Source organism: Leopardus geoffroyi, chromosome B2 (genome assembly GCF_018350155.1).
Source record: "Leopardus geoffroyi isolate Oge1 chromosome B2, O.geoffroyi_Oge1_pat1.0, whole genome shotgun sequence".
Classification (NCBI taxonomy): domain Eukaryota; kingdom Metazoa; phylum Chordata; class Mammalia; order Carnivora; family Felidae; genus Leopardus; species Leopardus geoffroyi.
Window position 1 is genome coordinate 80,488,843 of NC_059332.1, and position 12,482 is coordinate 80,501,324.

The 12,482-nt window shown below is 42.6% G+C and overlaps 2 protein-coding genes across 2 annotated transcripts in view; both read right to left on the reverse strand.

Moving 5' to 3' along the window:
- Positions 1-716: 716 nt before the first annotated feature.
- On the reverse strand, positions 717-4,273 carry LYRM2 (LYR motif containing 2). Its single transcript, XM_045499033.1, has 3 exons — positions 4,170-4,273; positions 3,404-3,544; positions 717-2,958 (listed from the first exon to the last, which is right to left on the reverse strand). Exons 1-3 carry the CDS (start codon positions 4,212-4,214, stop codon positions 2,878-2,880), a joined length of 267 nt encoding a protein of 88 aa, XP_045354989.1. The 5' UTR covers positions 4,215-4,273; the 3' UTR covers positions 717-2,877.
- Positions 4,274-8,160: 3,887 nt separating this feature from the next.
- MDN1 (midasin AAA ATPase 1) overlaps positions 8,161-12,482 on the reverse strand; it is a 174,349-nt gene continuing 170,027 nt past the window's right edge. Inside the window, exons 100-102 of the mRNA XM_045499022.1 lie at positions 11,898-11,961; positions 10,343-10,485; positions 8,161-9,589 (exon numbers count right to left, since the gene is read on the reverse strand). Coding sequence (XP_045354978.1) covers positions 9,401-9,589; positions 10,343-10,485; positions 11,898-11,961 — 396 coding nt within the window. The 3' untranslated portion in view covers positions 8,161-9,400. The remainder of the gene's footprint in view (positions 9,590-10,342; positions 10,486-11,897; positions 11,962-12,482) is intronic.

The window sequence follows — 12,482 nt, forward strand, 5'->3', positions numbered from 1 at the left end:
ATTTTTGGGGGCGCCTGGGTGGCGCAGTCGGTTAAGCGTCCGGCTTCAGCCAGGTCACGATCTCGCGGTCTGTGAGTTCGAGCCCCGCATCAGGCTCTGGGCTGATGGCTCAGAGCCTGGAGCCTGTTTCCGATTCTGTGTCTCCCTCTCTCTCTGCCCCTCCCCCGTTCATGCTCTGTCTCTCTCTGTCCCAAAAATAAATAAACGTTGAAAAAAAAAAAAAAATTTTAAAAAAAAAAAAAACAAAAAATATATATTTTTTTAATATAAAGATTTGACTTACTGTAGTTCAAATACATAAACTGAACATTCAAACATCTGAAAATTAAATCTTAGGAACAAAACTTGAATACTCGCCAGAGTATGGTTGGGCTGCCTGGTTGGTTCAGTCAGTTAAGCGTCTCACTCTTGATTTTTGGCTCAGGTCATGATCTCATGGTTTGTGAGATTTAGCCCATGTTAGGCTCTGCACCGACAGTGTGCAGTGTGGGGCCTGCTTGGGATTCTCTCTCCCCCCTCAGCCCCTCCCCTGCACGCACTCTCTCTCAAATAAACGTTTTTTTGTTGTTTTTTTAAGAGTATGGTTTATAGGGAATATCCAAAAAGGTAATTTGTTGTCTAATCTAGAACACTGATAAGGATGCTAAATGTGTTTCACCAGCAGTTCTAATCTGGCCAACATCTTAACAAGCATGGTTCCATATGTGAGAGGAGAAGTTGTTTAGGCTAAGATTTATTTAGCACTAAAGTCTTGTCCATTATTATATAAGATTAAAAAAATCCTAGCCTCTGGAAGACGAAAATTTGCAGTGTTTTGCCCAATTTAAACAATCAAAACAAACTCAAGTTAGATTTTCTTGGCATTTTTGCATCTTGCAAATCTAAACCACAAATGCACTTACATCTTTGACATACACCAGTGCTAGTAAAAACGTCACCCAGGTCACTGACTTCTACACCTCATAAAAGGATGATTTTTAGTGTCAAGATCTTAGATTTATTAGAGACAGCCTAACGAGTGTGTATATCATGCTGTACAAAGAAAAGTATTCTGTGTTTAGAAACTGTTCACAAGTGCTTCTGGTTCATCACATGGCCTTGTGATAGGTTGACTAATGTGTACACCTATATACAAACCTGATAATTAGCTCATGCATTTTGAATTCGATCACCCTGTTGAAGAATGATTTTGTCTTGCAGGCTTTGAGGTTATGGAAGGGTCAGGTGGACCCTGGCAATAATGTAAGTCATTGACAAATGCCACCATCTGCTTCTCTTGCCTTTAGCACACAATCCAGTACTAGGTAACCATTCTGCAAAAATTTTCCTACATTTTCCAGGTGTTGGTCAGGTTCTTGGATTAATTTTTTAGATCTGTTCTGTAAATGAACAGAGGTCAGTCTGCAGGACTGTCAATCCAGCCTCTTCCATAAGCTTTCACTAAACTGTGTTACACATTTTGGTCTCAAAATGTGCTCAGGTCAATTTCTTGTCTTCAATGTATTCTTAAAACTCTTTCTCTTCCTGTCACTGGAGGAGAACCTAATGCACCAAGGATATTCCCTGATCCTTTTACTTCTTTCTTTGTGGATGCTAAGGTAATTGCATTAGTTTCACCCAGAAGTTGTCTCTTTTTTTTGGTTAAGTGCTTCAATGTGTTCACGAGGCTTCTCTCTCTCCTCTTTCCAACAAAGATCTAGATTCCCAGTGGTGACTTTTCGGAGTCCTCTGCTATGAGATCATAACACATCTGAAGAACCTACCTCAACAACCCTGAGGGGTAACACAGAAGGACTTTTTTCAAGAAAGGTCCAGGGTATCTCCTGAGGTCAGTATGCTTCCAATCATAAATCTCCTACTGCTTCTTAAAACAGCTTTATTGACTTATTTAATTGACGCATAGTACTGCTGTGTATCAGTAAAAAAAAAAAAAAAAAAATCAGAAAAACCTAGCTTTGTTGAAGCAGAATTCACATACCATACATGCAAAATGTACGATTCGTTGGACTTGAGTATATTGAGTTGTGCATCTAACACCACAATCTAACTTTAGAGTGCTTTATTACCCAGAACGGGAACCCCATATCCATTAAATTCCTCTCCAGGCTATCCACAGCCCTGAGCAACCACCTCTTTCTGCCTCTTTCAGACATTTCATGTAAATGGAATCCTACAATAAGTGATTTTCTGCGATTGGTCTCAGGGTTCATCCATGTGTAGCATGTATCAGTACTTAATTCCTTTTTATTACTAAATCTATAGGCATATTTATTCACTTATCGGTTGATGGGCATTGGGATTGCTTCTATTTTTTGGCTGGTATGAATGATGCTGCTGTGAATATTCCTGTACAAGTTTTTTTGTAGAAAGGTTTTCAGTTCTCTTGGTTACAGACCTAGGAACAGAACTGTCGAATTTACTCTCTTAAGCAGCTGACAGTCTGTTTTCCAAAGTGGCTGTGCCATTTTCTATTCCCACAGCAATGTGTGAGAGGTTAAATTTTCCTATATCTCTACCACCATTTGTTATTATCTTTTTAATTAGTTATTTCAGCTGATATGGTAGTGTCTCAGTGTGGTTTAGACTTGTATTTCCCAGATAGTTAATGGTAGGGATCACCTTCTGCATTGACCACCTGTACTGGTTTTTGCTGCTTAAACTGCTGACATATCCAAAAACATTTTCAGAATACAAAGTATATTTTTCAGTGTTAAGGCAATTGTTCTGATGTGTTTTTCTTTGACATGCCATGCTCCATGTTCTGTATTTTCCCAAGTACTGTACAGTTTGACTTGGTGTTAGGCTGTCCATCATGGAGTCGAATCAGCTCAACAATATACATGGAGGCTTTGAAAATCTTTCAGGATAATGCTACAGTTAAGATTTTGCCAAAGCAAGTGTTTTTTCTAACTCCTTGAGCTGCATATTGCCTTGAGTAATCATCATCCGGATTGTATCCTGTAGAAGAAAGTGAAATCTGGTCATTGTTCTACCTGATTAAATAGAGCTGTACTTTATCATTTTATTTGTTAGTCAGGAACCAATACTGAGAATCGGAACTTCTGGGTATCAGGAAAGCTCCAAGCTGACAACTATGGGTGCACAGTGTCTGGCATGCTTTCAGATACCCTAGTCATCACACTTCCCAAACCATCATGCTGTCCCATTTATAATCTTTTCAGGTGTGTATGTATGTCCAGTTAACAGACAGGTGATGCTACTGTAGAGCAAAAATTAGGAAATTTTAAATATCACTGGGGTAGAAAAATAGTAACATTAAAAGCAATGACGAAGATATATCGTCTCTGTGACATACTCCAAGATGTCTACTCATCTTTTAAAAAAAAAATGCCAATTAATACAAAATGGTCAGGGCCTGTCCTGCCTGTGATCTCTTTCTCACCTCTTCGGTGGCACCTTTGTTTCTTTTGAATTCTTCCCTTGCCCAGTCCTTGAGGTATTTGCGATCAGAATCATTTGGAACTTGCCGAATCGCTTGCAAAATCCTTCTGTAGAGAAGTAGAACTTGTTGCCTTCTCATGAACTGTAGAACAGAGGAGAAATGTCAATACAACTGCAAAACCTACAGCCCAGAGGGCTTTACTTTGGGAAACCAAACTAAACAGATGACTTTTCTTTGCCTTTTTCAAAACTGAGGACCAAAGAAAAACTTTTTCCTTTTCAGAAGAAGGCAAAAAGTTTGGGCTGTTTGCTTACTCCTTTGTCAAACCTAAGAATCTTTAACGTCAAAAGATGACCACTGGGCAGAAAAAGGGCTACCAGTTACTAAAACCTGTGATTACTGTAACAGCACTTTTTCTAAACCAATGCAGTTGTTAAAATCCTTTGGTAATCTCATTCTTTACAATAGCTCAGTACAACAGCCAGAGCAATCTTTCCCGTGGCCAAAGCGTCAAGAGATAGGCAGCGGGTTGGCGGGTGGCCCGCCGAATCCGTGGCCAGAGGTCAGCCCCCACCCCAGCTTCCGCAGCAGGAAGCCCCGCCCCAAGCCGGGCCAATCTCAGGGGGAGTGCGCACCGGGTCAGAATTCCCCGGAGGGCTAAGCCGCCCCCGAGCCCCACTCTGCAGGGGGGTGTGGAGGGAGAGACGGATAATTGAAATCAGACCGTGGGAAGCTGCTCTAGAAGGCTCTCGAGAACAGGTGTTACCTGCTTTAGTGTTAGAGTCGCCGGGGGTAACCTGGAAGTAGCCATGTCCTCCAGCCAGCGTGGTTCCCCTACAGCTCCAATGCGCAGGAGCGGAAGTGGGGGCGTGGTCAGCAGGCGGGGGGTGGGGGGGGGTGGGAGCTCGGTTTCCTGGGATACAGCCTGTGGATTACACTTGGCCCCCAAATCCCCTGCAGTGTGTCTAAACTGAAGCCCCAGCAGTTGGAACCAGTAATGAGCTATGTATAACCTTGGACAGTTTTGTCTTCGACTAAATTTTCTTTTGGGTGAGAGGGGCTTACAGTTCTTGTGCCACAAATAGTTGTGATAAAAGGAGTGGCAAGGCAACTGGCCCAGTTCCTGGCACTGTGGTTTTTATTAAACGGAAGTTTGAGAGTGAGGGGTAAAATTTAGTGTATTCCTTTTGAGCTTTTTAAACGTGCATAGTTAGAAATAATGAAGATATGTTTACTTTAAAATCTACTTTTTTTTTTTTTGCTGTTCCATCCTGGTGTTTTCTGTTTGCAAGCAATTTCCTCATGGTGGTAATCTTCATGGTTGCCATTAGTTATGTTAATCTTAAACATAAAGGTTATTTTATCAGTAAAAATGGGGTTATTTGGGAATAGAGAATTCGCAATTGGGTACCTACAAGCTCTGGCAAAACCATAGGCAAGCCCAATGAACATGGGGGCGGGGGGGAATCTTATTTTATGAAGAAGAAAGTTGAGGGGGGTTGTTTTGAAAAGTCCATTGGAAAATAAGAGTTGAGGGTGATGATTTCTCATTGAGTTTCAGGGGAGGTTGAAGTCTTGTACATTGCACCTCTTCCAGCTTTTCCCTGTTGGCGCCTGTAATTTAGGATTCTTTTCTATTGACCTGTTTTGAGTCTGTAATGGACAATTCTTCCAGGGAGGGACATTGAGTGGTACAGCTTTCCTTTCTACCCTCCTGACTCCTGTGAAGTCTCCCTTTATTAATTTTCACATTAGTTCTTAAGAGGTTTTAAATGGCTGCCCCATTGGCGTTTTAACAATTTTGTATCACTAATGAGACACTGAAAATGCGCACACTTTTAAGCTTTTATTTCCTTGTAATTTTATCCTCCCCACAACACATAACTGCCCTTATGTAAGTAGGATTAGTGAATCTTTGCTGTATTTTTTGTCAAATAGAATTGTTCTAAATTAGAATATAGCCAGAAATGTTCATTTGGTTACCTGTTTAGTGAGCATTTACTTGATTGTGTCACTTGCTGGAATTGTTTGGTGTGGTCCCCTTTTCTAATTGTGTTTTTCTGGCAACTTGATTTCTCCCAGCCTCTTTCCTCATCTGTAAAGTGAAGCAAGACCTACCTGAGTCCTACTAGAAACAGGACCTGCCACTATACTCTTGATGATTAGCTTTCTTGAACATTACCAAGCATTGTATGGGTGATGCTGTGACTACTTTTGAAGTTTTGTGTAATTGCAATAGCAACTCCTTTTTTTCTTATAAAAGTGAAGTTAAATATCTCTTGCCACTTTTTTTTTTAAATTTTTTTTTTTCAACGTTTATTTATTTTTGGGACAGAGAGAGACAGAGCATGAACGGGGGAGGGGCAGAGAGAGAGGGAGACACAGAATCGGAAACAGGCTCCAGGCTCTGAGCCATCAGCCCAGAGCCCGACGCGGGGCTCGAACTCACGGACTGCGAGATCATGACCTGGCTGAAGTCGGACGCTTAACCGACTGCGCCACCCAGGCGCCCCATCTCTTGCCACTTTTATGAATTGTCATGACTGGTCCATTTATGGTGATCAAGGTTTTTATTCTAATTTTATATGGGTTGTTTGTTTAAAAATTTTAGTCCTTTTGGGGGCACCTGGGTGGCTCAGTCAAGTGTCTGATTCTTGATTTCAGCTCTGGCCATGATCATAATTCGGTAGATCAAGCCCCACATCAGGCTCCATACTGACAGTGAGGAACCTACTTGGGATTCTCTCCCTCCCTCTCTTTCTGCCCTTCCCCTGTGCTCTCTCAAAACTAAAAACAATTTTAGTCCTTCTGTTTATATAGCTTTCAGAAGTTTCTATATAGTCATGTATTATTCTTTCAAGCCTTCTCAATTTCATCTTTTCCCCTTCAGAGCTTTGTAATTCTGTATTTATGTCTTCCTGGTTAACTTTAAACTAGGTGGTGTAAATATTTTAATTTTGATTTATGGCATGATGTGGATGTCAGTATTTTTGCCAGTTGCTAAACTATAATTTGGACACTATTTATTAGATCATTCTTCAGAGGTACCTGGGTGGCTCAATCGAGCATCCAACTCTAGATAATGGCTTGGGTCGTGATCCCAGGGGATCAAGCCCCACATCAGGATCTGTGCTGACAGTGTTGACAGCATGGAACCTGCTTGGGATTCTCTCATCCTCTCTGCCCCTCCCCTGGCTCATGTGCTCTAAATAAATGATGCCCATATGGTAAATTTTTTTAGGGTCTAAACAAATTGTTCAGGATTATTTCACCTAGGACTAGTATGTTTTATTAAATGGCAGAACTACTCCCCTGTAGTTTCTTGTAAGAATCTTTTATATCCTTTCCCTACAGATCATTGTAAAATCTTTATTAAAATTCATAGTGTTGAATCTATAAATTAGAAAAGACATTTTTATACATGAACTCATGCTAGACCCTGAAATACTGTAATGAGTCATAGATGCTCCCCTTAGGTCTTCCTGCCTAAAGTGGGAGTGCAAGTCCAATGCAATATTACAGATGGTGTCAGGGTTCATACCTGAGGGCTTATTCTGAGCTAGGTAGGTGTCTCCAGAAAGGCACATTAGGTAAGAAAATTCCAAAGGACACCTAGGATGCTAGCAGATTCTAGGACTTCTCATGTGCTGTAACCAGAACCTTCTGTGGTAGGGATTCTGGGAAAGAAAGGACAGGAGAGGTCACCCTAAAAGCATGATCTCTTTCTTGGATGTTATGAGATGAAGCAGGCAATGCGACTTGTCTGGGCTACCACCAAAGTAGTCCAGACTACAGATTAAAAGCGCTCCAAGGGTGCCTGGGTGGCTCAGTCAGTTGAGCATCGGACTCTTGATTTTCGGCTCAGGTCATGATTCCAGGGTTGTGGGCACCCATGTGAGGGGCTCCACATGGAGCATGGAGCCTGCTTGGGGTTCTCTAAAATAAGAGTGTCCAGGTGCAGTGTAGTCAGGAGAGCAGAAGGGAAGATGGGATAAAAGACCAGACAAGATTGGGGTTTGGATGAAGACTACGTAAGGCAGCTATAATGGTTAAGCTCCAAGTGAGAGCAAGCATACCCTCTAACTCCCGCTCAGTGACTCAAGTGCATCATGCTGCTTACCCTCACCCTGTCACAGTTCCTGATAGGTCTCCTGGGACTGCTCCCACGTTTCCCATCACAGCACAAGCTGCAAACGAGACTCTTGGGTATCAGCAGGGAGGCTTCAGTTTCGATGGTCCGATTTCAAAGGTACATATGACAGACCACATCAGAATGTTGGTGTCTTTCCCTTTCAGACCCGTTATAGAGGGCTATGGCCAATGAAACCTGTCATTTTGGAGCAAAATCTGTACAAGCCATTGTTTTCCACCAACTTACCCTTTCCTGTGCCACAAGGCCAGAGCACAAGGCCAGAGCATGGTGGGCAGCTCACCCACCATGGACATGAAACATAAGCAAGAAATAAACCCTTATTTCAGGAAGCCACTAAGGTGGTGGGTCCATGGTGGGTCCAGCGTAAGCTAGTGACCGCTGATCCAGCAGACAAGATCATTCCCTTAGCACACCTTTTACACACCTGTTGTGTCCCATTAAGAATGGTTGCAGGGATGCTTGGTGAGTCCATCTGATTCTTGGATTTTGGCTCAGGTCGTGATCTCAGGGTTGTGAGATCGGGCTCCACACTGAGCCTGCTTCAGATTCTCTCCCACTCACTCTCTGCAGTTTCCACCTCTCAAACACTTAAACTGGTCACAAATTACAACAGTGGTATATATTTAATAATTTTCAGAATATAAGCTGCATAGCTTTTTAGAATAAAAAATGATATAACTTCAGGTACATGCTTTAGGACAGTTGGTTAAACAACAAGCAATCTGTGTCTTCGATGACCACCTCAAAAATGTGGCAAACTTCACAGTGTAACTTGAAAACAAACAGGAGATAGACGATTACGTGATGGCATGTTGTCTACAAAACGACATTCTGACAACTTAAATAGAACACAGCAACAATTTCAAGTATTCAATCAGTGCTTTCTGGCCAAGTAAAAACTGTCTAAAAATCATTGATGTAGTTTAACTGGGGGGGAAAAAAAGTACTTAGTTTTCTTAAACACGGCATTTCTTTTCCAGAACGAGACTGGCTCAGTCCAGCTTGAAAGCAGTGTGAGGAATATTCTTCCCCTTAACGGTTAAGAAAAAAATGAACTAAAGAAATAAATTACTACGACACCAGGGACCGTGGCGCTGAGAGAATGAAATAACCAAAGGGAAAATCATTTTTCCATCATTGCATAGTCTCCTGTAGCAGCAAATGCAAAGGACGGCACAGAAAAGCCACTTCATTTTTACACAGCCTGGGGGTCATTTTTCGGCTTACCTGGGCTCCTATGCTATCTGGTTGCTTTGTAAGAGCACACACACCCTGACCTCCCTAACCCTCAAAGAGAAGGTAGTTCCCTGCACATGAAGCACAATGACAAAACACACGCACTCAAGCCTCTAGAAAGCTGCAGCTGTCTCAGCCTCTTGACGGCATTTAGATACACACTGTGGGATAGGCAAGGCGGAGCCTCAGAGCAGGGTCACAAGGGCAGCTGCCTGTGGTCCTTTGTCCAAAGGACTGGGACGGTCCCATTCTCCCAGCAGCTACTCCTCCAGGGGGGGCAGCAGTTGGGCCCTGGCCTCCTCTTGGGCCGGGGCTTCCAGGTCCAGACACCGGCCGCTGCCCTGGGTTTGTTACGGCTGTAGCCGGTAGCCAGGGCAACAGCAGAGGCCGAGGCTGGCCAGGCTCTGAAAGCACATTATAAGATAAAGTGTACATTGTAATAAAAACTGTCTGCAGCTATTAGATGAATCTTTATAAATCAGATCTAAGATAAAATAACATTTTAGAGCTGTGAGTTCGGAAGCAGTTGTCCAAAAGAGGGAGCAACAGGCTGGAGGCGCCAAAGTCTGACAGTGGTGTAAAGTCTCACTTTAGACTGCGTTCCTTCCCTACAGGTGGTCAGAGGCTGCCACCAACTCAAACCACTGCCTAAGAGCATCACTGAGCGTCTCGGGGAGCGCGTTCACATCGCGAAGGATGATGTAGAATGGGAACGGGAACTCTTCCATGTAGGATCGGATTTCAGGCATCTCTCCAGGTCCTTTAAATATGGGCACTTTGATGTCCAAGATAGAATCCTGTAAACAGGAGACATTTTGAAATAAAAACCAAACCAATATCCTTGGCTAGCTCTTCCCTGATCTCCTTTGCTAATAGTTTTTAGGTCTCCTGTATCTAACTCCTAATATAAAATTAGCTTTTATTATTAAGAAACAATTTGCAGAACTTTCATTAAGGAGGAGGCAGATCTCTGAGCACCCCTTCCAGGAGAATGGACACTGAAAAAGAGGGAGAGACCAGAAAACCCAATTTCCCATTTTCTACTTGGAGTAATTCACATTAAATCTTCCTACTTGTTATCCAGGCCTTAATGTGACCTGCAGAGACCATGCTTCGCCTGGAACAGAGCTGTCCTGTGGGGGTCTTTCACTTAGCAACTGATGCTTCCTGCTCTGAGAAGGGCACTGCTAGGATACCAGTAACTGGAAAGGGCTGGTGTATAGTTCGAAGTAGACAAGGCCCATCATCAAGGCTGTAGTACCGGAAATGACACAGTACAGAGGGAAAGGATGACCCACTAGAGCAGGAATTGACACAGCAAGTGGTTAAGAGGGTGGTCTCTGGAATGTCCGAATTCTGGCTTTCTTGACCTATGACCTGTGTTTCTGTCCTTCACTGTAAAGTGGGAGTATTAACAAAAAATACAGTGCCTCGGATAGTGTCCAGCAGAACATAAGGAGTTAAGGTGTGACCTAGGCCCTATTTCAGATAGAACATGATGAAGGGTATCCCCACTTTATCCCCAAAAGCAGCTTTTAGTAATCACTCACCCGTGAACTGGGATTGTCCAATACAACAAAAATGATGAAGATGTTAGCATTCCGGGCAGCCTGGACTGCTGCCAGGACTCTGTCTTTGCCCTCGAGGAAAAGGCCGCGCCCATCAGAGACCACCAGGAGGAGCTGTGCGTTTTCTGTGGTAGAACATACAGCAGGAGAGGAAGGGAACAAAATGAAGATCCCACTGTTAACAACTCCAAGCTACCTAAAGACAAATAGGTTAATAGCACAGAGAAAGCCGACACCAAACAGACATCTGAAACTGATGAATTCTGGACATAAGCAAAAGGGACCTCTAAGATGGGACATTAGATGCCACAGTCGGACACAAGGTTACACAGACATATGAAGCTTCGGTCAATAAAGCAATTTCCCTATCACATTAGATCAATTTCATTGTATAACAACATACAAGAATTAAACATATACTCATGGCTATAAAGTATAAAAATGGCAATATTGAGTAGGCCATTAGAAGAAACTGCCTAAATCAGAAACCTGGAACTGGGTCTTCCAAATTTCTTGTACCTAATCTGGGTATTTTTCTCCTCTTAAAATTGACTCATTTAAAAGAAAACTTAAGTAGAAGGGGCCATTAAAATAATTTTTTAACGTTTGTATTCATGGTTTACCTATAATGTTTCCAATGGAAGACTACATACAGTGCACGAGGGCAGTCTTTCTCTCAAGGAAGTTTAGTGAGTGTTGAGAGGTGTGAAGGACATGCTTCAAATAGGAAGGTTCTCCATGAAATGATCAAGATTGAGACATTTTAGGAAGAGCTAGATACAGAACTGGTGTGTTTCAAGCCCTAAGTCAATCGTGGTTGGATTAGCTGGTTTCTGAATTATGTCCTCCCCTGCTTCCCTCCGTTATTAAAATATTACAAAATATTCTTTATACTAAAATCCGACACCTTGCTCCTCCTTCACAACGCTTAACTCTGTTATAACAAACTACAGCTGACCCTTGAACAACACAGGTCTGAAGTGTGTGAGCAGGTCCATTTATATGTGGGTATCTTACTGTATGGCACTGCATATATACTTTCTCTTCCTTATGATTTCCTTAACCTTTTCTTCTCTTTAGCTTACTTTGCTGTAAAGATACAGTATAAAATACATATAATATGCAAAATTGCTAATTATGTTATCGGTAAAGGCGTCTGGTCAACAGTAGGCTATGAGTAACTAAGTTTTTGAGGAGTCAAAAGTTACACGGATTTTCAACTGTGCAGGGGCTTGGTGCTCCTATCCCCCACCCCCACCTCACTACCGCATTGTTCAAGGGCCAGGTGTAGTTAATTAGTATCTAATTCCTCCAGTGGTTATAAGCCTCATGAGTATGGGTTCAACACAAATTTCTGAATGGATAAATGGCTGAGTAACAAATTACATGAATGCCTAATATCTCTCCAGCTCCTGCTTATAACTTTTCCTATGCAGCGTCCACTTTAAAAGATGGGTTCTGTGGCATGAAGCAAGTGGCTTGTGAATGCACACAGTAGAAAAGCGTTGTGTGGATAAAGATGAGAACTGCAGCTCACCTGGACTGGCGTGTTGGGAGGGCTGCTGAGCAGCTGCAAACATGCTGGCTACAGACTCGAGAAACTAGACCAGAACCAGAGACAGGCTGTTAGAAAACCACGAAAACCCTTCCCACTGTCACAGAGATTGAAATTACTTTTGACACTCAGGAGATTATCAAAATAACCATCTCAGATCTCTAGGCAATCAAACCGTCCCTCCCCACCCCCCGTCCAAAGGGGATGATGATCCTTGCAGTGCTAGCATGTACCCCTGGGCACTGGCATTCTCCAGCACGGACATGCGTGTCTGGCACACACACCACTAGTGTTCTGTAACACACCCTAGAGGAAAAGAAATACTTCCCCTGGGGGGTGAAGACAAGACATCATCAGTAACTCCCCCAAATGAACAGAACAGCTGTCGTCTTTCAGAAGAAAATAGCTGAGCAAAAAAGGGCAAGAAAACATAAAATGTCTAGTGCAACATAAAGAAAGTAGGCTAGATGAGGGCAAAAATGAAGAGGACAAAATCATTATCCTGGGCTGTGTTTTGAACTTATGTCATCCTGAGCAAGTCATTGGCTCTATTTTACATCATTTCTT